Below are 25683 nucleotides of genomic sequence, written 5' to 3'. Positions count from 1 at the left end.
TGTTCCTCTTCTAAACTTTCCATTCCTCCTTTCTTGTTTTTAGGTGATGACTCTATTTGTAAAGTCCTTTTTTCACTAGCCACCTTCAGTCATCTTTTCAGCCAATTTTATTCTGTTAGATATTTTCCTTTCTGTCTCTGCTGCTATTGTCTAAATAGTGTTAATAGTAACTGGCATACGATATTTTGAAATTGACTACATTCTCCATGCCAAATATCTCTCCCAACTTAACACCATTCTTGATCCTTATTCTGTGGAGATATGCCAATTTTTTGATAAAATCTACAATACAAATATACGTAAAGCTTAATATAACAACACCTTTCAATAGTTGCCCATCATCCTGTCTCCCCTGGATGGTAGGAAACTTGTCATTTATTTATTCCTTCAGTGACTCACAATGTAACTCACATATCTACTCAATACATGTCAGCTGAATGAATTGATCTAGTTTAAAATAAAAAATTCATGTGTTCATAATTACTTATAGTATACTACAAGAAAGTTGGTATTAAATGTATCAATTGGTGTAAGTTACAATTGGAAAAAAAGTTTTATGCACAAACAGGCTATAGAGAAAATGCACTGAGAAGTAAAGGACTTAATTCTAAAAGCAGTGATTGAGGGAGTGAGGGCACATATTCAATTAATTTATTCATGCAAAATGAAATGTAAATTTGTAGATTACCTTTGGCAAGTATTTTTTTTATTATTGTTTGATGTATCCTTTATTCATTCTTTCTCCCATCTTCATCTATAGTCAAACTTTTTCATTTTTATATATCCCCCAGCATTATAGTACAGTCTTGCATTCAACAAATGATGATAAGCATTTGCTAAGTGAATAAATACATAGTATAATAGGTACACTAGTTAAAATTTATAGAAAAAAATGTATAGATGAGAATTGTATATTATTGTTGTTTTGACTGGCATTTTTTGTGAATTAAATTGAGCTTAATATAACAACACCTTTATGATTACATTATTATTGGTCCTTTGTTGGGTCTCTTTTATTATTATTATTATTATTATTATTATTATTATTATACTTTAGGTTTTATGTTACATGTGCACAATGTGCAGGGAAGTTACATATGTATACATGTGCCATGCTGGTGCGCTGCACCCATTAACTCGTCATCTAGCATTAGGTATATCTCCCAATGCTATCCCTCCCCCCTCCCCCCACCCCACAACAGTCCCTGAAGTGTGATGTTCCCCTTCCTGTGTCCACGTGTTCTCATTGTTCAATTCCCACCTATGAGTGAGAATATGCGGTGTTTGGTTTTTTGTTCTTGGGATAGTTTACTGAGAATGATGATTTCCAGTTTCATCCATGTCCCTACAAAGGACATGAACTCATCATTTTTTATGGCTGCGTGGTATTCCATGGTGTATATGTGCCACATTTTCTTAATCCAGTCTATCATTGTTGGACATTTGGGTTGGTTCCAAGTCTTTGCTATTGTGAATAATGCTGCAATAAACATACGTGCGCATGTGTCTTTATAGCAGCATGATTTATAGTCCTTTGGGTATATACCCAGTAACGGGATGGCTGGGTCGAATGGAATTTCTAGTCCTAGATCCCTGAGGAATCGCCACACTGACTTCCACAAGGGTTGAACTAGTTTACAGTCCCACCAACAGTGTCAAAGTGTTCCTATTTCTCCACATCCTCTCCAGCACCTGTTGTTTCCTGACTTTTTAATGATTGCCATTCTAACTGGTGTGAGATGGTATCTCATTGTGGTTTTGATTTGCATTTCTCTGATGGCCAGTGATGGTGAGCATTTTTTCATGTGTTTTTTGGCTGCATAAATGTCTTCTTTTGAGAAGTGTCTGTTCATGTCCTTCGCCCACTTTTTGATGGGGTCGTTTGTTTTTTTCTTGTAAATTTGTTGGAGTTCATTGTAGATTCTGGATATTAGCCCTTTGTCAGATGAGTAGGTTATGAAAATTTTCTCCCATTTTGTAGGTTGCCTGTTCACTCTGATGGTAGTTTCCTTTGCTGTGCAGAAGCTCTTTAGTTTAATTAGATCCCATTTGTCAATTTTGGCTTTTGTTGCCACTGCTTTTGGTGTTTTAGACATGAAGTCCTTGCCCATGCCTATGTCCTGAATGGTAATGCCTAGGTTTTCTTCTAGGGTTTTTATGGTTTTAGGTCTAACATTTAAGTCTTTAATCCATCTTGAATTGATTTTTGTATAAGGTGAAAGGAAGGGATCCAGTTTCAGCTTTCTACATATGGGTAGCCAGTTTTCCCAGCACCATTTATTAAATAGGGAATCCTTTCCCCATTTCTTGTTTTTCTCAGGTTTGTCAAAGATCAGATAGTTGTAGATATGTGGCATTATTTCTGATGGCTCTGTTCTGTTCCATTGATCTATATCTCTGTTTTGGTACCAGTACCATGCTGTTTTGGTTACTGTAGCCTTGTAGTATAGTTTGAAGTCAGGTAGCGTGATGCCTCCAGCTTTGTTCTTTTAGCTTAGGATTGACTTGGCGATGCGGGCTCTTTTTTGGTTCCATATGAACTTTAAAGTAGTTTTTTCCAATTCTGTGAAGAAAGTCATTGGTAGCTTGATGGGGATGGCATTGAATCTGTAAATTACCTTGGGAAGGATGGCCATTTTCATGATATTGATTCTTCCTACCCATGAGCATGGAATGTTCTTCCATTTGTTTGTATCTTTTATTTCCTTGAGCAGTGGTTTGTAGTTCTCCTTGAAGAGGTCCTTCACATCCCTTGTAAGTTGGATTCCTAGGTATTTTATTCTCTTTGAAGCAATTGTGAATGGGAGTTCACTCATGATTTGGCTCTCTGTTTGTCTGTTATTGATGTATAAGAATGCCTGTGATTTTTGTACATTGATTTTGTATCCTGAGACTTTGCTGAAGTTGCTTATCAGCTTAAGGAGATTTTGGGCTGAGACAATGGGGTTTTCTAGATATACAGTCATGTCATCTGCAAACAGGGACAATTTGACTTCCTCTTTTCCTAATTGAATACCCTTGATTTCCTTCTCCTGCCTAATTGCCCTGGCCAGAACTTCCAACACTATGTTGAATAGAAGTGGTGAGAGAGGGCATCCCTGTCTTGTGCCAGTTTTCAAAGGGAATGCTTCCAGTTTTTGCCCATTCAGTATGATATTGGCTGTGGGTTTGTCATAAATAGCTCTTATTATTTTTAATGTTGTAGAATAATTGTCTTAAAAATGCTTATAACCATTCTCCTGGTTAGTATGCCTTGCATTGCAAATTTTTAAAAAATTGTGTAAGTTTACTTTAACTGTAATGAAATATATTATTTCATATAACAGTAAGCCCAGTGTTGGGCAGGATTCAATACTGATTGTTTTAGCAGCCCATGGTGTAATTAAGGATTTGCTTTCTCTCCAGCCTTTTAGAAGTTAAAACACTTCTATCAACAAAGATATAGACATCTTCTTTTCATGACTGATTGTCCAGAATTAGGTTGTATGACAATTTCTAAACTTGCCCCGATAAGGAGGTTGAATTTACCATTACTGTTGTATACTAATCATCTTAGGTAGGATAGGTTTCTGGTAATCAATGTAATATGCCATGCATCAAGTGATTTAACTTCTCAAAATTTCTTCATGGTTAATTTTAATTTATTCGTTCAATATGTAATTATAAAGAGTATATTCAGTGAGAAATATCTTTTCTGAAGATACAAATGTTAAAAGATAAGTATGGAAACACTTACAAAAATAATAAACGTTCAGAGATTTGGCCAGGTGCAGTGGCTCAAGCCTGTAATCCCAGCACTTTTAGAGGCCAAGGCTGATGGATCATCTGAGGTTGGGAGTTTGAGACCAGCCTGACTAACATGGAGAAAACCCACCTCTACTAAAAACACAAAATTAGCCAGGTGTGGTGGCACCTGCCTGTATTTCCAGCTACTCAGGAGGCTGAGGCAGGAGAATCACTTGAACCTGGGAGGCAGAGGTTGTTGTGAGCCAAGATAGTGCCATTGCACTCCAGCCTGGGCAACATGAATGAAACTACATCTCAAACAAAACAAAAATAAGCTTCCAGAGATTTACATATAATTATATCTATGTAATCATATGTATCATATACATATTACAACTTGCAATTTTAAAATGTTGAGAAAATGTACAATATTGTGGAATAATTAAATGAGCATATATTACATATTAAGATGATACACTGATAAAATCGGAGAAAAAGTTTCACTATTTTATATTGAGTGAAAATAAGAGAAATTTAAAAAATTGACATTCATTTAAAGGCATAAATGTGTACAAAGATAAAGGGAAAAATATTTTAGTGTTAGTGATTAGTGATTTTTATAAATATATTTGTGTGCATTTTATTTTATTATATATATTTATTTTTCAAATTGACTAAAATAATAGGTATTCTTATATAATAAAATTATACAAATAAGAAATAAATATAAGTATAGAAGTGAAGTTGGTTGCCTAGAGCAGGGGTCCCCAACCCCTGTGCTGTAGACTTGTAACAGTCATGGCCTGTTAGGAACCATCTGCATACCTGGAGATAATGTGGTATACTATAGTCTAAAATGTAACTAATCTTTGTCCTCCATAAATAGCCCCCCTTTCTTTGAAGTGACTTAGTCAATTGGAGTCAATAATTAATCATTTTGTCAACAAATTTTTTATGAGACAACATTGCACACACCACAATATTAGGTACCATAGTACCTATCTATGTTCTATGTAATGGTACACAATGATCTATGTAATGATTTCAGGATTTTGCTCGTTAGTTGATGAGGTATTTCAGCATTATATTGTATAATGTTCCAAATAAAAATAATGTGTGTTATAAATGTGTAAGAAAGAGGGGAGGAAGAAGAAATTGGTGGTGGGAGGCATGAATAAGGTGATCAGGAAGGAATGCATAATCAAGCTTTATAGAAGGATAAGTTAATTTCTCTAGGCAAATAATAGGTGAGTACATTCTAGGACAAGAACAAGAAAATATTAGAAACACACGTCTTTGACTTAGCTTATTTCAGTGCATTTACAATGTGCATTCATTCTAATGAGGCTCTTTACAACACGGTAGAAGCAAATCAAAATTTTTCTTCTGATAGTTCTGTTAACCTTGTGCCATTCTGATTATTTCTGTATTTCCAACCCTCACTCGTTCCTTGAGTTAATATTCACTTCAACGCTCTTTATTCTTATGTTATGATTCAAATATAGTTTTGTTTTGTCTTTCTCTGTCCTAGAAATTCCACATGAAATCAACCAAATAAAAGATCAAACAGTATATATGATAAGGAATCTTTTGTGGGGTGGGGGGTGCTCAAACTTACATTTTTATTTTAGGCTTGATGATTGGACATGTCATCTTATATGTACCAATTTTATATATTTAAAAAAATTAGCTTTTATTTCTTTTTACACAAATATGAGATGGTTATGAAACACAAACAATGCCTTGAGATTGAATGCCCATCTGAACATTTATTTTTTGTAAACTTTTTCTGAGGAACTGCACACTTTTGATTACCAGAGTCAGGGAAGTAGGTTTAAGTTATAACCAAATTCCTTTAAAAACAGGTGCCTCCTAAAGTGAGGGAAACACAAATTAATTCACCTTACTTCCTCTCTAAAGAACTTCCTTCAGAGTTTCCCTTTTATAATGAGTATAAAGGTAAACAATTTAAAAAAAACTTTATCAAACGACCCAAGCAAAGTGCTTCCTTGTTTCTTTGACTGTAAGTCCTAACTCTAACACTGAAGATTAAAAATCTTAAGAGCACAATTTGATAGGTGTCTGTTTAATCTTTACTCAACAATATTTCTGTTAAATGAGTCTATTTTGTATGTAATGGCAGTTCAATTGTGTATGTTCTTTTTTGCTTGTTGCTTGTTATTGTTACATTATTTTGTTTCATCACTTCACAGACAGTATTTAATGAATACATTCCTTTAAAGGATACACACTACTTTATTTATATATTTTACCACTATCAGATATTTGACTTTTTAATTTTTCCCTATTATGAATAAAATCAGTACAAACATTTTTATATACGTATTTGAGTAAACATAATTACTTATTTCTTTTGAGTATTTACCTAGGAGTAATTACTGGTTTATAGGTGATATAGTTTGGTTGTATCCCCACCCAAAATCTCATCTTCAATTGTAATCCCCATAATCCGCACATGTCAAGGGCAGGACCAGGTGGCGGTGATTGAATCATGGAGACAGTCTCCCCCATACTGTTCTCATGATAATAAGTTCTCACTAGATCTGAGGGTTTTGTAAGTGTCTGGCATTTCCCTTGCTTGTACTCACTCTATCCTGCCACCCTGTGAATAAGGGGCCTGTTTTTCCTTTACCTTCCACAATGATTGTAAGTTTCCTGAGGCCTCCCCAGCAATGCAGAACTATGAGTCAATTAAAACTCTTTCCTTTATAAATTACCCAGCGTCAGATAGTTTTTTATAGCAGTGCGAAAATGGGCTAATACAATAGGGGATAGTTAGCCTTAATAGGCTCTTCCAGTTACCGAACTGTTTAATAGTTATCCTGTATCTTTATGAACACTCAGGATTAGAAGTCTTAATTTTAGCCATACTGAATGGGTTGTAGGGTTGTTACATTGTGGTTTGCATTAGCATTTTTCCTGATGAGTAGTGGTGTAAATTTTTTTCTTCTACTCATTAACTATGTTCTTCCTTTAAGGTTCCAGCTTAAGTTTGGCTCTTTTTTTATATTTAGTTGTTTGTCATTTTTTATAAACTTATAGTAAATTCATTGCAATATTTTACTATATTATAAGTACTATAACTGATATATTATATAATACATATCAATTATATTGTATATTATATATAATATATATATAATGGAAACATCATATCTCAAGCAGTGGCTTCCCTATTCAATGTCTTAATGAAAATTTTGGTAAGCAGCATACTTGTATTTAAGTATGAGTTTTCATTATTTTCATTTTCCATGATTTGTTTTATGACCAGTTAAAATATTTTTCTAATCAAAGGTAAAGTATACTATACATTGAAGGACCTTCTGTGAATTTTTAAAATAATCACAGAATTTTAATGAGTAAGAAGCTGGGAAGCAAAGTGAGATGGCGTTTAACTTTTTTTCTTTTTTTAGATGGAGTCTAGCTCTGTCACCAAGCTGGAGTGCAGTGGCACAATCTTGGCTTACTGCAACCTCTGCCTCCCAGGTTCAGGCAATTCTCCTGCCTCAGCCTCCCGAGTAGCTGGGGCATTTTAATTTTGCATCATTTTTACTTTTCTCATTCTATTCGAACATTCTGCATTTTGGACCTCATGGAAGGAATAAAAATAGAAGAAAGAGAACAAATATACAGAAACTGTTGGGTTTTGAAATCCCATGGAAGGAATAAAAAATAAAAGAAAGAGAAAAAATATATAGAAACTCTTGGGTTTTGAAACCCTAGCATAGGAAACCAGATTTAAGTATTTCTCCTATATTACATACATTTTCTTTACAAATTTGATGCTACCCAGTGATACCTAGGGATAGGCTGACGATGTGGGGAAGGATACCTGGAGGAGATGAAGAAAACGTAGATAGTAATGGAATCTGCTTGAGAAAAAAAAATGTATTTTATGTCGTGTCTTTTAGGGTAGGCCCAGTGATGGCAGTAAATTTTGAGTCCTATTTTGTTTTAAGCTTTTAGGAAGAAAGAAGATCAGGTCTCTATTCCTGTTAAGTTTAGCAAAAGAGCAAAATCCCCATGTTGGTATGGTTGCAACTGTGTGCACAGAGCATCAAAATAGCTTTACAGAATTATTTCTGGGACCTATAATTGAACAACAACAATAAAGATTCCACAGTAACACAGTATCAGAAAAGAGCATGGAATCTGAATTCTTGAAACATTTTAATTGAACTCCAATTATGTTTTATAATCTCAAAGTAGCATAGAAAACACATAATCTGAATGTGTTTAGGAAGGCAGCAGGAGGAAGACACTGACAGATGATTCGGATGGAAATAAGACAACTAAAATCAACAACTTCAAAGGACTAATGATGGGGGCAAAAATTGTTTAAAGCACATCTCCAAAATTTTCAGCATTACAGATGAGTTTAGATACATCTGCAAATGGGACGGCATCTAAAACAACTGCTTATGTTTCTGCCATGTCAGTGGATTGGAAACATAAAGTTTTACTTATGAAACAAATTTAAAAAAACTACGTTTGCTTCATTATTGCTTATTCTAGGAGTGCCTATTGCTTAGATGTCTCAGAAAGCATAATTTTTTTTTCAAATTTAATAGTAACAGTGCCACATGCATGTTAATTTAAAATATCATGCTGAAAGGGTACAGTTAATATCAACCATCCTTAATCCCAGCCAACCTAATCTCCAGTTCTACTCCCTGAATACATTCACTATGAAATCTTCTAGATGTATATTCTGGCATTTAATTATACATTACTTTATGATGGGTTTATTTAAAAATGTGATGATTCATTCTGTTCAAACTGGATTTATTAATTACCTGCTATATACATGAGAATTTAGATTAATTATATTAATATTCACTCAGACTTCCCAACTTCCTGTCTTACTTTCTCTCTCACTCTCTGTGTGTATATATATATATATGTCTGTGTGGTTGTATATAGGTATGTGTGTGTGTATATATATATACACAATACACATTTCATATGATTTTTTCTGCAATTAAGTAATAGTGTTATTTTTATTACTATACTACTTTTATTATTTTATTAATATAGTGTTACATTCTACAATTAAGTAATGTAGTATTACTTTATTTTTACTCATTATGTTAAAGAGATATTTTAATTTACACTGTAAATTATGAATACTATCAATACATTTTTTTCCTTTGGCTTTTGTATATTTCACAACTCTAAATATAGCACTTCCTATTATTTTATTTTTATGTATTTTAAAATTCATTTTTCTTAATTCAAAGCCAGTAAGATGAGCCTGCATGGAAAAGAGATAAGAGGCTTTATCTTATCTGATAACCATGATATCTTAATAAATTATTGGTGAGTGCTAAAGCATTGATGTTGGAAAGGGGATACATCCATTGGTAATTGATGACCTAAACCTGCACTATTACAACATCTCATAAATTCAGATGTAAAATTTACCCAAGAGATTCAGTTTGCCTCATGTGAATATGTTTTGGGAGCATTATCTTTGTGTATCTGACTTCCTATTGACAATGTATGTGTCAGAAGAGAGGATGGGAAGGGGTGTCTACTTCTGCTCTAGTCCCTCTATCCCTGGTGTAGAAAATGGGATCTTTCCCAGGAGACTCTGAGCAAAGTAATTACTGGTTGATGGAAGAAATTTGAGTTGGCTTTAATTCTAGACATGCCCCACAGGGCCCTGTATACTTGCAGAATAAAACTCTCTTCCCTTTAGTTGATATGATAGAGCTCTCTGTTGGAGGTGAGTTTCTCATTAAATGTGTCATAGATATGGACAGTGATCAGAGGCTCTTGTCTAACAGCTAAGGAACAGGCTACAGCTGAACATATTAAGCTGATATTTGATATCTCACTATTGTAGAAATATTTCCTGACAGAAAGAGGTCTTAATGGATCAGGCTGGAACACTTAAATTTTTAAAGTATCTGCAAAGGGAACTTTAAGTTGTGGTATAAATGAAAATTTCCACTTCCAGGGATAATCATGTATCAAGGCATAATTGCTAATAACAGCAACCACAATGATAATAGTAAACAATGTTATCAGAGGACCAGAGATACGTGCAGATTTCTACATTTGATTACAAAGAAGGTGGCAGAAAAATAAGAATACTGGATATGAACTTAATATAATCTTGCATAATTTACTGGCTGGGAAAACTATATTTTTAATGTCATTTATAAAATACTTTTCAAAATTTGGACTTTCTCCTCTTATTTTCTCTGGACTCAATTAGATTTAAGACTGACCTTCCTCCCTTCCTTTCTTCTCTTTTTTTCTTTCTTTCTCCTACTTTTCTTTTAAAAATATTTTCCTACTTTCCTGCCATTTCTATCTATACTCCTCCATTTTTTCCTTCTTTTTGTAATAGTCCTATGTTATCTTTTCTTTCTGGAAGGAAGGAAGAAGGAAGGTAAGAAGGAAGGAAGGGAGTAAGGAAGGAAGGGAAGGAGGGAGAGAGGGAGGGAGGGAAGGAGGGAAAGGGAATATCAGAACTGCAGTGTGGGAAATCAGTAACATGGATCTTTTTAGCCTGGTGTCAACCACTATCACTGTCTTTTTAAAATTTCTCTCAAGTTTCCTTATTTCAACAAATCTCCTTATTTCCCCACTCTCAACAAGATTAGATACAATTAATATTCCTGGGAATTTATCAACCAGTAGAAAATTTGGTCTTATTTATAAATTATATTCTCACCAGAAGACTACTGGCAAAAACACACATTTCTCTTTTAGGGGTGATTTCCAGCTGCAGTGTTTTTCATCTTTGTGTAACTATTTTCATATCTGAAGTATTATGTAATACAGTGTGTCCATGGGGTATAGGAATAAACATATAAAGAATAAATTAATAAAGCGTAAGTTTTTATTTTGGGTCTGATTTTCCAAATATGCTCCATGGAAATTACTGATAACAAATAAACCGGTTTAAGGATTCTGCTAGATTTTCTGTCATTCTTCATGGGTAGTTACACTCAGGTTTTTGTGTATATTGTCACGTTTTGTAGGCAGATATCAGTGTCTGTCTTTCTGTGATTTTGTACGTTGATCTGTATAATTAAGGTCTGCTTTGTCTTCAAAAAAGACTGACATCTCACTATAACATAACCTTCATTTTCAAAATTCATTCCAGGTTTTGTACGGGGTTTGAACAAATGAGTATATTATTGTCCAGAACCTCAGAGGGAGACTCAGGTCTCCCTCTGAGTCATAAAGCTAATTTGTCTTCCGGTTGAAGAATGCTCAGTCTGTGTCTAGATCTGACTTTGGACTCAAGATTTGGCAATAATTTTCTAAGAAAAATAGAGATAAAATTAAGCTTATTGGAGAGATTTTGAGCTAAACATTTATAAATTTTAATTTTCCTTCTAGAGGTGGTCAGCTGATACTTTTCTTGTCAATGGCAAGATGTTCCACACCAACACCACCATTTTCCACCCAGACACCTTTTTTCTGACAGGCATCCCAGGACTTGAGGCTTTCCATGGCTGGATTGCCCTGCCCTTTTGCTGTATTTACCTGATGGCTCTGCTGGGCAATGCTACAATTCTACTGACAATCTGGTCTGATCATACTCTTCGGGACCCTATGTTCTACTTTCTAGCCATCTCATCAGCCATAGACCTAGCCCTCTCAACATCCTCAGTGCCTCGTATGTTGGGTATCTTCTGGTTTGATGCACATAAAATTGGCTTTGGAGCCTGTGTAGCCCAGATGTTTCTGATACACACCTTCACAGGAATGGAGTCCACTGTGCTGCTGGCAATGGCCTTTGACCGCTATGTGGCCATCTGTACACCACTCCACTATACCTCTATTCTGACACCCCGAGTGTTGGCAGGCATTGGTGTGGGCATTATAATGTGCCCAATCCTGCTCATGTTGCCCATTCTCTACCTAACCCATCGTCTGCCCTTCTGTGAGGCTCGGATTATTGCCCACTCCTACTGTGAGCACATGGGCATTGCTAAATTGGCCTGTGCTAGCATTCACATCAATGCTATTTATGGGCTTTTTGTGGCTTCTTTTCTTATTTTGGATGTCGCACTTGTTGGAATCTCCTATACCTACATTCTCCGAGCTGTTTTCCACCTCCCATCTCAAGACGCTCGTCATAAAGCACTGAGCACGTGTGGCTCACATGTTGGGGTCATGTGTGTTTTCTATACACCCTCCCTCTTCTCCTTCCTCACCTACCGATTTGGCAAAAAAATTCCCCGTTATGTCCACATTCTTGTTGCCAACCTCTATGTGGTCATTCCGCCTGCCCTCAATCCTATTATCTATGGTGTGAGAACCAAGCAGATTCGTGAGCATGTGGTGCATACCTTCACCTCAAAGTAAGATCTCTTATTTCTTTACTTCTTGAGGGTGTGGATATGGCTGAGAGAAGTCAATTTTGAGACTTCACTAGATAATTATTTTGTAAATGAATTTCATATCAAGAGATTCTGCAAGTCCTAAAGGAATAAACTTTGGAGAATATTTTCCGGTCTTAAACCTCCATGTTGTCTCTCCTCATTCGTGTTGAGTGTTCTTCTGAATATAAAGTTTGATTATAGCAGGAGAACATATCCCACTGGAATCCTTTTCCATTTTTAACTACAGAAATCAAGTGAAATTCCGTTTCTGTGTATTAAAAAACAGGTTAGTCTTCCAGTGAGTCACAATTAGTTGATTGCAACTGTCTAGACTTTCTCTGCAAAAAGAACTGAATGAAAATTTAAAATGAAAAAGATCTTCGTAGAATTCTAATTTAACAATTTAAATACATCTTATTTTTCTGAGTACATCACTGGGATACTGAGTCACATTTTTTAAAACATATGGTTTTTCCCTTTCATTTCAGTAGCCTTTTTTTGTTTTACTTTTCTTAAGATCCTGTAGGCACTATGTGCCCTCACTGTACCACTGCCTCCCTTCTCATTTCTGGGAAAGCATGAAGTGAAAGTACCTGAAAAAAATACTTGTGTGCAAGAATACAAATCTTGTTTATAAAAGGAGCTGAATGCACAGAATTCTAAGACTTATTTTCCAAATTATGTTTAATCACTCTCTCTCTCTCTCTCTGTGTGTGTGTCTGTGTGTGTGCATGTGTGTATGTATGTGTGATACTTTTAGGCAACCCTCTATCAGACAACAGGGCAACTTCTTCTACAAAGGTCTCTTTATTTGTGCAATGTAACATACATACATCCTTTGAGGCTTGATGTTTTGCAAAAATTGATGAATCTCAGATAATTTCAGATACAAAATAAATTTTCAAAGTCAGCTACTTTAACAGGAATTTGCTGGGTGTTTTTCCACATATTTTGTGTAGCTATGAAGACATAACTTTGCTACAACTCCTGTGAGCCAAAGGCAATTTTGTGAATATTCTTTCTCAATTTACTATTGGCAGAAACTGATATGCAAAGAAAAATGATGAAGCAAAGCAGAAGAGTGACTGCTCAGGAGACTAGGAACTAATTTTCTGATGCCATGTTCATTGCATGATGGTGGAAAAATAACTTTACAATTTCTGGCATGACTAAATGGATCAGAACAAAAATCTTTAGAGTTCAGAAATATGGGAGACAGATTAATTATGTTTTCAGCAAAGATTGTCGACTGGAGATTTCAGGTAAAACCTTCTGGAAGGAACTAGTGGAGAATAACACAAGGAGTATCTGAATATATTTTCCTAAAGAACTGATTTCTGTGCTCTTAAGGAAGTGTCCTGTTCTCTTAAAGATAGGAGCAAGAATATAATGAATTTTCCAAGGACTCTTTTTGTCAATAGTTTATTCAATAGCATTCTTATCAGTGTTTTTCTCAACTTGGATGTTGTGTCTTAATTACTACTCAAATTTAATAATGCTTCATTATACATCATTCTTCAAATAAACTAGATTTATATTATCGTCTCTTTAGAGGAAAAGTTTACACTATTTACAGTTGGCCAGACAGGAGACATATGTAAGTAATCTTTAAGTAATAATGTACTCTACTAAACATTTCACAGATGTTTTTTCATGTTCTAATAATGTATTTTATAGTCAAACTCTTCATTTTTTTCCAACCATCATTTTACTTTTTGTTTTCATGCCCTACAAGAAAAATACAAGTAAGTGTCAATGAGAAAAGCACTGGAAATGTGTCTCAATTTCCAGTTTTCCCTCAGCTATTTAACCTATGTAAAACCCACTACAGGAAATATATGATTGCAATAATAAAAATAGAGATGGGGTTCTGAAGGGCAGATTTCTAAGTAAGAAATTATTTTTCATGAGCAAAAACTGAAAGCACAATTCACATAATATGCTTTTTTTAAATAAAAGTTTCACTTCAAAATAATACAACTGATCTTTGTATAGGGTAGGCTGCATGTTTCTAGTGTAATATAACAAATTAAATAATGACATTTGGATAGGTTACATAGCAACCCAAGGTGACAATACATGAGGTTTTAAGAAAAAAACAGACAACCTATATTCTAACATAAAGTTTTACATTGTCAACCTATGAAACTATGGAAAATTATTTTCTTGACCAAATGTTCCTAAAATATCTTGCAATACCTTCCTGTAGTTTCAGTTTTCACTTCCAATATCTTTCAAGTTTTGAAAAGTTACAACTCCATGACATCTCAAAGCTACCGCCCTTCCTTATATGTAAAACAGAAATAACTGGCTATGGAGACAGAAAAGCAGCTTTGGATTTCTAAGTCTAAGATAATGAACAGTATGGCCCAAGGCAAGTATGTTAGTTTAAATATTCATTTTGTTATCTTTTCCAAAGTGATATTACTGTTAGTTATTTTACATTTTTCAGTATTAAGTGGGAGAATGTGTGGATAAACTTAGCAGAGCCCCTCTAATATTGTATGTGTTATTAGTATTATTATTTATATAGTCAATCTGTATTAATTTTGTTTCCTGAAAATGTACTCCAAATGTCAAGAGACATAAAAAGTTACTTTTGTAGCATCAGATTTTCAGGACTAATATTGCATTTTGTGGTCTCTCAGCAGAAATGTATGGTATCATGTTTAGTATGATAATGAAAATATCGCAATAAATTCCGCCAATTTGCACACGCATACCAGCTGCCTACAAACCACATACTTGCCAAAATTTTATACTTTATTCTCAGTTTCTGTAGATGCTGCAATCATTATCTGTACATATAAAGAATTTATAGACAACATGAAATAGGAGTGGCAGTTAAATACTGGTCAAATTTACTAAATTGTCAGATTTGTCTTGATTTTGTAGAATGTAAGAATAAAATTCAGTTTTCATAAATATTGTCATTGTAACATTATTTTATTATAAAATGTTTAAAATCTTGCAAATCTCTTAGACGTAGTTAATATCAAGTCAATGAGCCATAACCTTAATACAATGTGTTATAGATGTTATAGAAACATTTGCATTAGGTTGATCAGATTACATTTCATAGAAGACATTGTTGTTAAGCTGTGTAGAAGGACTGATTGAATCCCAATAAGCAGAAACTGAGTTAGTGTTTTAGGAAAGTAAACCACAGGATTTGGGGAAGAGGTTAAGAGTCATTTTTGGTAGTTTACTTATATGCATAGCCTTACTATAACCATAGTAAGTTCATAGCCTTAAACTATGCGCTTAGCCAAATGAGGCATAGTTATATCTTGAAGTTATCTAGAAGCGATGTTTCATTCAGATCAAGCCAGTAGCTGCTGACTTTCAAAGGTGTGATTACTTCTTCATTGCCAGTCCTTACCTAAATTTCACTTTGGTCAATTGTAACATTGTAATTTTTCCTCTGTACTACTTCCTGTTTTTAGTCTCTCTTGGTCCCATGGTTACACATGTATACAAAAAAAAATTAAAAAGGAAGATACTCTTATGGTCTCTGATAAGTATGAAGTTTTTGATAATTGGCTCTTGGAAACAGTTTCTATATTCTTGGCACTATACTAAACACTTCATTTACACTCATTATATTACTATCATGTTATCTTTCATAACTAGATGAGTAATAGAAAGGGTATTCATCAAAACTTTCTAAAGTCACACTTTTTAATTAAAAATCTCAAAACATAATGTCCTTAAGTGAAAGGTAATTGTTTTTCTTGTACAGTGAACTACTAGGGACAATTCCGCTTCATGGAGTGGGTTAGATTGGCATTGTGACAGGTTCAGACATGCAAGTGTCTCATTGCAGGGTCTCAGCTAAAGGAACAGTAGCTCTCTTGGACATATTCTTCACATAACAAAACATAGAAAGGGAAAAGTTAAGTTGGCTCTTGGATTCAGACTTAGATAAGGCCTCTATTTTCATCATATCTGCTAAGACTGCATTGGCCAAGGGAAATCACATAACTAAGCATCAAAACAGAGTTAGAGATGTATACTCTACACATAATGAGAACAGGCATGAGTATGTGAAATAGAATAATCCACCTTATTGCCAAATTGTTTCCATTAATCTACCAGAATGTAACCATTGGTAGAAAATTTACCTTTTCTTACTTCTACCTTCTAAAGCTATTTTTGCCTATGTAAACCATTTCAAATGTTCTCATTTTACATAGGCATACACTCTATGTTAACCAGTTTATAAGTTGCTATTTTTAGACATTTTGTAAATTTAGATATATACATAACACTGCAAAGACAATCATTATGAGACAACATAACTGGTGTTAATTGCTGTCATGACATTCTTAGCCTTAACTTCATTCAATTTCCTGTTTTTCAAGTATTAGTTCTTGAAAACATACCTGACATGAGAGCACAGATAAATTGTGTCAACAATAGTATGGGTCCAGAGGAAGGTCACATAGCAACACAACCTGGGAAAGTTAAGAGATAAACTGGGAGTTTAAAAAGAGACATTAAATTAAACTGCATTGGAAAAATAAATTCCAATATCTAAGGAAGCTAGTCTCAAGTCATGGTGCTCCTGTAAGAGAGACATGTTGAAATCATGTAGATAGTACTGCATTTCTTATTCTGGGATGCTCTCCTTCTGGTTCTTTTGTGGTGATACTGGATTCTGTCATATCAGTTTCTCTTCTTTCTTTCTCCTTATATCTAGATTTTCTGCACATCATCTCATTTTTCATCTGTGTCCTTTTTATTCTTTTCCTCATTTCTTTTTATTTCTGTCTGTTTCTTTACCAACATTTGTTGTTTCTGACTCAATTTAAAATTGCCATATCCTTTTTTCCCTTTCTGTTACCAGAATTTAATACTATTTACCACTCTAGTGGACCACTGTCTTAGTCCATTTTGTGCTACTATAAGAGAATAGCATATAATGGGTAATTTATAATGAGCATGATTTTATTTCTCATAGTTATGGATGCTGGAAATTCCAAATCAATGTTCCAGGGCCCTCTTGCTGCTTCATACCATGGCAGAAGACATCACATGGCAGAAAGACATTGCATGGTGGAAAAGCAAAAAGAGTGTGTGTGTGTGTGTGCATGTGTCTGTGTTTTGTGTGTGTGTGTGTTTTGACAGAGAGAGAGAGAGCACTAAAAGGAGCTGAACATGCCCTTTTAGAATGATCCCATTCCCACAATAAAAATCCCATTCCTGCAATAACAACATTAATTCATTTATAAGAATGGAGCCCTCATGACCTAACCATCATTTAAAGATTCCACATCTTAATACTGTAACAATGAAAATTAAATTTCAACATGAGTTTTGGAGGAACAAACATGGAAATCATAAAAGCCATTTTTACAGTAACTGTGCCTGATCACTTCTTGCTACACTAGTACCTTACTATGTGCATACTACCCAGAGAATAATAATTTTAGGTTGCTGAAGCCAAAAGGAGGCAAAAAAAAAGTATTTCTGAATATCAATGTTAAATATCACTAGTAAAATAGGATCAGTAATGGCAAATATCAAGTTCCACATACAACTTAGAACAAATCATGTTTCTCACTCTGTCACAGAATTGAGTCCTTTTAAAAATGTACATAAAATTTATTAATTAGACCACCTAGGTCTGTAGTTTGTTTTATGGGAACATGTTTAAATATTAACTTTAATGGATTAACAGATATTAAAAATGCAAGTGGTCAATTTCTTTTTGAGTGAACTTTGGTAGCTTGTGTCTTTCCATTTTTTTTAATCTAGGTTATTGAACTTACTGGCATGAATCTGTTGCACTTCCTATTAATATCAGTAGTTTTCATAGATGTCATTTATCTAATACTTGTTATTGGTAATTTGTGTCTTCTTTGTGTTTATCAATCTGTTCAGAGGTTTTAATTGCATTTAATTATTCTAAAAAACAAATCTTTAGTTTCATTAATTTCTCCTTATGTATTTCAGTTTTCTCTGTCATTGATTGATGCCGTTTTCTTTATTATTTATTTTCTACTGTTTGTATTGCTCATTTATTCTCCTTTTTCTAGATTCTTAAAGTTTCCACCAACTATGTAGTCTTATAATGATTATCTTTGCAGTGTTACATATATCTCTAAATTTACAGAATGTCTACAAATATTCTTAAAGTTCTCACTTTAAGTATAGGTCAATTGGCTGAGCTATTTCTTATTTTTTATTATTGACATTTAGTGCTATTACTCCCCTCTAAAGAATATTTAGGTGCATCCCTAAATGTTCATATGATATACTTTAATTGTTGTTCAATTAAAAATATTTTCTAACACACTCTAATTTATCTTTGATTACTTTCTTGACCCACAAGTTATTTAGTAATGTATTCCTCAGTTATTAATAATTTAGAGATTTCCAGCTACCTTCTGTTATTGATTTTCAATTTAATTTAATTTTGTTTACAAAACTTTTCTATAATTTGAATAATCTTATTTTTGGCACTTATTTTTTGTACCAGAGTATATTTTGTGTCAATAAATATTTTTTGCACACTTGGAAAGAATATGTATTTACCTCACCTTAAGTGAAATACATATTCACATAAACCATGTCAGTGTGTTTGATCATGTTATTGGTATTACATACATCTTTATTAATATTTTGTCTGCTTGCTATGTTAATTATTGAAAGAGGTATTTATTCTATAAATATAATTATGAATTTGCTTATATATCCTTGAATTTCTATCAATTTCTCTGCATATATTTTTAAGCAATAAAAATAGAAACATAGATGATTGTAATTGTGATGTTTTCTGAAGAGGTGAATTTTTGTGGTTATGCAATGATTCTCTTGATTTCTGAGAAGATTTGTACATCTATTTGATGTATGTTAGTTAATTTAATTGTGGTAATTACTATACAATTGTACAGCTGTACAATTGTATAGTTATATATAATTATATAGTTATTGTATAGTTATATTACACATAATTTATATATAGTAATACAGTTATATAGTAATTACCAAAATTAAATTAACTAACATACAATTCTATACATAAATTAGCTCATTTACTGTTTGTCTTCATATGTCTGGTTATTTCACTTAGAATAATGTCCTCCTGGTTCATTGATTACAGTGCAAATAGCAGAATTTCTATCTTTTTAAATGGCTGAATAATATTCCACTGTTCTTGTGTGTGTGTGTGTGTGCAAATATATATATATGCACTTGGGTTTATAAATATATGTATACAAACACTACAATATCTTTGTTTTTCTTTATTCATTAATCTTTCAATGGACATTTGAGTGGTTTTCATATTTTAAATATTGTGAATACAGCTGTATTAACAGATACTTTTTGAGGTACTGAGATCACTTTTATTGGATGTACACCAAGAAATGGAATTACTGGATTACAAGGTCATTTTATTTTTCATTTCTGAGGACATTCCATGCCATTTTCCTTTATGACTCTACCAATTAACACTCACATCGATAGCATATAAGGGTCCTGTTTTCTCAACACCCTCACCAACACTTGTCAACACTTACCTTACTGACAAAAGCTATACTAATAAGTGTTACATTATATCTCATTGTGGTTTTGATTTACTTCACTCTGAGATTAGTGATGCTCAACAACTTTTCATATAATGGAGCCCATGTGTATATGTTCTTTGGAATCACCTACAATACCCATCAACCATAGACTGGAGAAAGAAAATGTGGTACATATACACCATTGAATACTATGGAACGCTAAAGAAGAAATAACCATATCACTTGCAGCAACATGGATAAAGCTGGAGACCATTCACCTAAGTGAATTAAGGCAGGAACAGAAAACCAAATCCTGTACGTTCTCACTTATTCATGGTAGCTAAACACTGAGTATACACAGACACAAATAAGGGAATCATAGATATTGGGGCCTAATTGATTGTGGAAGGTAGGAGAAAGATGAGGATTGAAAAACTACATATTGGGTATTATGCTGATGAGCTGAGTAACAAAATTATCTGTACATCAAACCCCTATGACATGCAATTTACCCATGTAGCAAACCTGCACATGTACCCCTTGAAACTAAGATAAAAGTTGGAAAGAAAAAATATATAAAATAAAATAAGTAAATAAAACAAACAAGACACAAGAGGGCAAAAATTATATGATTCCACTTACGTAAATACCAAGAATAAGCAAATTATAACATAGAAATGGATTAAAGGTACAAAGTATTGAAACAAAGGAGAAATAGCCTCCACTGCTGATACCCAGGCAAACAGGGTCTGGAGTGGACCTCCAGAAAACTCCAACAGACCTGCAGCTGAGGGTCCTGACTCTTAGAAGGAAAACTAACAAACAGAAAGGACATCCACACCAAAACCCCATCTGTACGTCACTATCATCAAAGACTGAAGGTGGATAAAACCACAAAGATGGGGAAAAAACAGAGCAGAAAAACTGGAAACTCTAAAAATCAGAGCACCTCTCCTCCTCCAAAGGAATGCAGCTCCTCACCAGCAATGGAACAAAGCTGGACAGAGAATGACTTTGACGAGTTGAGAGAAGAAGGCTTCAGATGATCAAATTACTCCGAGCTAAAGGAGGAAGTCCAAACCCACAGCAAAGAAGTTAAAAACCTTGAAAAAAAATTAGACGAATGGCTAACTAGAATAACCAATGCAGAGAAATCCTTAAAGGACCTGATGGAGCTGAAAACCATGGCAAGAGAACTATGTAACGAATGCACAAGCCTCAGTAGCCAATTCGATCAACTGGAAGAAAGGGTATCAGTGATGGAAGATCAAATGAATGAAGTGAAGTGAGAAGTTTAGAAAAAAAGAATAAAAAGAAATGAACAAAGCCTCCAAGAAATATGGGACTATGTGAAAAGACCAAACCTACGTCTGATTGGTGTACCTGAAAGTAACAGGGAGAATGGAACCAAGTTGGAAAACACTCTGCAGGATATTATCCAGGAGAACTTCCCCAACCTAGCAAGGCAGGCCAACATTCACATTCAGGAAATACAGAGACTGCCACAAAGATACTCCTCGAGAAGAGCAGCTCCAAGACATATAATTGTCAGATTCACCAAACTTGAAATGAAGGAAAAAATGTTAAGGGCAGCCAGAGAGAAAGGTTGGGTTACCCACAAAGGGAAGCCCATCAGACAGCTGATCTCTTGGCAGAAACCCTACAAGCCAGAAGAGAGTAGGGGCCAATATTCAACATTCTTAAAGAAAATAATTTTCGATCCAGAATTTCATATCCAGCCAAACTAAGCTTCATAAGTGAAGGAGAAATAAAATAGTTTACAGACAAGCTAATGCTGAGAGATTTTGTCACCACCAGGGCTGCCCTAAAAGAGCTCCTGAAGGAAGCACTAAACATGGAAAGGAACAACTGGTATCAGCCACTGCAAAAACATGCCAAATTGTAAAGACCATTGAGGCTAGGAAGAAACTGCATCAACTAACGAGCAAAATAACCAGCTAACATCATAATGACAGGATCAAATTCACACATAACAATATTAAACTTAAATGTAAATGGGCTAAATGCTCCAATTAAAAGACACAGACTGGCAAATTGGATAGAGAGTCAAGACCCATCAGTGTGTTGTATTCAGGAAACCCATCTCATGTGCAGAGACACACATAGGCTCAAAATAAAGGGATGGAGGAAGATCAACCAAGAAAATGGAAAACAAAAAAAGGCAGGGGTGGCAATCCTACTCTCTGATAAAACAGACTTTAAACCAACAAAGATCAAAAGAGACAAAGAAGGCCATTACATAATGGTAAAGGGATCAATTCAACTAGAAGAGCTAACTATCCTAAATATATATGCACCCAATACAGGAGCACCCAGATTCATAAAGCAAGTCCTTAGTGGCCTACAAAGAGACTTAGACTCCCAAACAATAATAATGGGAGACTTTAACACCCCGCTGTCAATATTAGACAGATCAACGAGACAGAAAGTTAGCAAGGATATCCAGGAACTGAACTCAGCTCTGCACCAAGCAGACCTAATAGACATCTACAGAACTCTCCACCCCAAATGAATAGAATATACATTCTTTTCAGCACCACACCACACCTATTCCAAAATTGACCACATAGTTGGAAGTAAAGCACTCCTCAGCAAATGTAAAAGAACAGAAACTATAACAAACTGTCTCTCAGACCACAGTGCAATCAAACTAGAACTCAGGATTAAGAAACTCACTCAAAACCGCTCAACTACATGGAAACCGAACAACCTGCTCCTGAATGACTACTGGGTACATAATGAAATGAAGGCAGAAATAAAGATGTTCTTTGAAACCAATGAGAACAAAGACACAACATACCAGAATCTCTGGGACACATTCAAAGCAGTGTGTAGAGGGAAATTTATAGCACTAAATGCCCACAAGAGAAAGCAGGAAAGATCTAAAATTGACACTTTAACATCATCACTCTAACATTAAAAGAACTAGAGAAGCAAGAGCAAACACATTCAAAAGCTAGCAGAAGGCAAGAAATAACTAAGATCAGAGCAGAACTGAAGGAAATAGAGACACAAAAAACCCTTCAAAAAACCAATGAATCCAGGAACTGGTTTTTTGAAAAGATCAACAAAATTGATAGACTGCTAGCGAGACTAATAAAGAAGAAAAGAGAGAAGAATCAAATAGATGCAATAAAAAATGATAAAGGGGATATCACCACCAATCCCACAGAAATACAAACTGCCATCAGAGAATACTATAAACACCTCTATGCAAATAACTAGAAAATCTAGACGAAATGGATAAATTCCTTGACACATACACTCTCCCAAGACTAAACCAGGAAGAAGTTGAATCTCTGAAAAAACCAATAACAGGCTCTGAAATTGAGGCAATAATTAATAGCTTACCAACCAAAAACAGTCCAGGACCAGATGGATTCACAGCCAAATTCTACCAGAGGTACAAGGAGGAACTGGTACCATTCCTTCTGAAACTATTCCAATCAATAGAAAAAGAGGGAATCTTCCCTAACTCATTTTATGAAGCCAGCATCATCCTGATACCAAAGCCTGAGACATAACAAAAAAGGAGAATTTTAGACCAATATCCCTGATGAACATCGATGCAAAAATACACAATAAAATACTGGCAAACTGAATCCAGCAGCACATCAAAAACTTATCCACCATGATCAAGTGGGCTTCATCTCTGAGATGCAAGGCTGGCTCAACATATGCAAATCAGTAAATGTAATCCAGCATATAACCAGAATCAAAGACAAAAACCACATGATTATCTCAATAGATGCAGAAAAGGCCTTCGACAAAATTCAACAACTCTTCATGCTAAAAAGTCTCAATAAATTAGGTATTGATGGGACATATCTCAAAATAATAAGAGCTATCTAAGACAAACCCACAGCCAATATCATACTGAATGTGCAAAAACTGGAAGCATTCCCTTCGAAAACTGGCACAAGACAGAGATGCCCTCTCTCACCACTCCTATCCAACATAGTGTTAGAAGTTCTGGCCAGGGCAATCAGGCAGGAGAAAGAAATAAAGGGTATTCAATTAGGAAAAGAGGAAGTCAAATTGTCCCTGTTTGCAGATGACATGATTGTATATCTAGAAAACCCCATTGTCTCAGCCCAAAATCTCCTTAAGCTGATAAGTAACTTCAGCAAAGTCTCAGGATACAAAATCAATGTGCAAAAATCACAAGCATTCTTATACACCAATAACAGACAAACAGAGAGCCAAATCATGAGTGAACTCCCATTCACAATTGCTTCAAAGAGAATAAAATACCTAGGAATCCAACTTACAAGGGACATGAAGGACCTCTTCAAGGAGAACTACAAACCACTGCTCAGTGAAATAAAAGAGGACACAAACAAATGGAAGAACATTCCATGCTTGTGGGTAGGAAGAATCAATATCATGAAAATGGCCATACTCTCCAAGGTAATATAGATTCAATGCCATCCCCATCAAGCTACCAATGACTTTCTTCACAGAATTGGAAAAAACTACTTTAAAGTTCATATGGAACCAAAACAGAGCCCACATTGCCAAGTCAATCCTAAGCCAAAAGAACAAAGCTGGAGGCATCACACTACCTGACTTCAAACTATACTACAAGGCTATAGTAACCAAAACAGCATGGTGCCGGTACCAAAACAGAGATCTAGACCAATGGAGCAGAACTGAGCCCTCAGAAATAATGCCTCAGAAATAATGCCGTACATCTACAACTATCTGATCTTTGACAAACCTGAGAAAAACAAGCAATGGGGAAAGGATTCCCTATTTATTAAATGGTGCTGGGAAAACTGGCTAGCCACATGTAGAACGCTGAAACTGGATCCCTTCCTTACACCTTATACAAAGATTAATTCAAGATGGATTAAAGACTTAAATGTTAGACCTAAAACCGTAAAAACCCTAGAAGAAAACCTAAGCAATACCATTCAGAACATAGGCATGGGCAAGGACTTCATGTCTAAAACACCAAAATCAATGGTAACAAAAGCCAAAATTGACAAATGGGATCTAATTAAACTAAAGAGCTTCTGCACAGCAAAAGAAACTACCATCAGAGTGAACAGGCAACCTATGGAATGGGAGAAAATTTTTGCAATGTACTCATCTGACAAAGGGCTAATATCCAGAATCTACAAAGAACTCAAACAAATTTACAAGAAAAAACAACCCCATCAAAAAGTAGGTGAAGGATATGAACAGACACTTCTCAAAAGAAGACATTTATGCAGCCAAAAGACACATGAAAAAATGCTCATTGTCACTGGCCATCAGAGAATGCAAATCAAAACCATAATGAGATACCACCAGTTAGAATGGCGATCATTAAAAAGTCGGGAAACAACAGGTGCTAGAGAGGATGTGGAGAAATAGGAACACTTTTACACTGTTGGTGGGACTGTAAACTAGTTCAACCATTGTGGAAGTCAGTGTGGCGATTCCTCAGGGATCTAGAACTAGAAATACCATTTGACCCAGCCATCCCATTACTGGGTATATACCCTAAGGATTATAAAACATGCTGCTATAAAGACACATGCACACGTATGTTTATTGCGGCACTATTCAGAATAGCAATGACTTGGAACCAACCCAAATGTCCAACAATGATAAACTGGATTAAGAAAATGTACATATTCCATATACACCATGGAATACTATGCAGCCATAAGAAATGATGAGTTCATGTCCTTTGTAGGGACATGGATGAAGCTGGAAACCATCATTCTCAGCAAACTATCGGAAGGACAAAAAACCAAACACTGCATGTTCTCACTCATAGGTGGGAATGGAACAATGAGAACTGATGGACACAGTGCGGGAAACATCACATACCAGGGCCTGTTGTGGGGTGGGGGGAGGGGGAAGGGATAGCATGAGGAGATATACCTAATGTTAAATGATGAGTTACTGGGTACAGCACACCAACATGGCACATGTATACATATGTAACAAACCTGCACATTGTGCACATGTACCCTAAAACTTAAAGTATAATTTAAAAAAAAGGAAAAAAATGCCAAACTGCCAATACATTCTTTACAATATTTTTTATTTTACCTTAA

The 25683-nt window shown here is 34.8% G+C and overlaps 1 protein-coding gene across 1 annotated transcript; it reads left to right on the top strand.

The window, feature by feature from the left end:
- The first annotated feature begins 11142 nt into the window (after positions 1-11142).
- On the top strand, positions 11143-12078 carry LOC129008839 (olfactory receptor 52J3-like). Its single transcript, XM_054441279.1, has one exon. The coding sequence runs from the start codon at positions 11143-11145 to the stop codon at positions 12076-12078; it is 936 nt and encodes a 311-aa protein (XP_054297254.1).
- The last annotated feature ends 13605 nt before the right edge of the window (positions 12079-25683 follow it).

Source organism: Pongo pygmaeus, chromosome 9 (assembly GCF_028885625.2).
Source record: "Pongo pygmaeus isolate AG05252 chromosome 9, NHGRI_mPonPyg2-v2.0_pri, whole genome shotgun sequence".
In the NCBI taxonomy this organism is placed as follows: domain Eukaryota; kingdom Metazoa; phylum Chordata; class Mammalia; order Primates; family Hominidae; genus Pongo; species Pongo pygmaeus.
The sequence above is the reverse complement of the archived record's forward strand: the minus strand, read 5'-3'. Positions and strand labels throughout refer to the sequence as shown.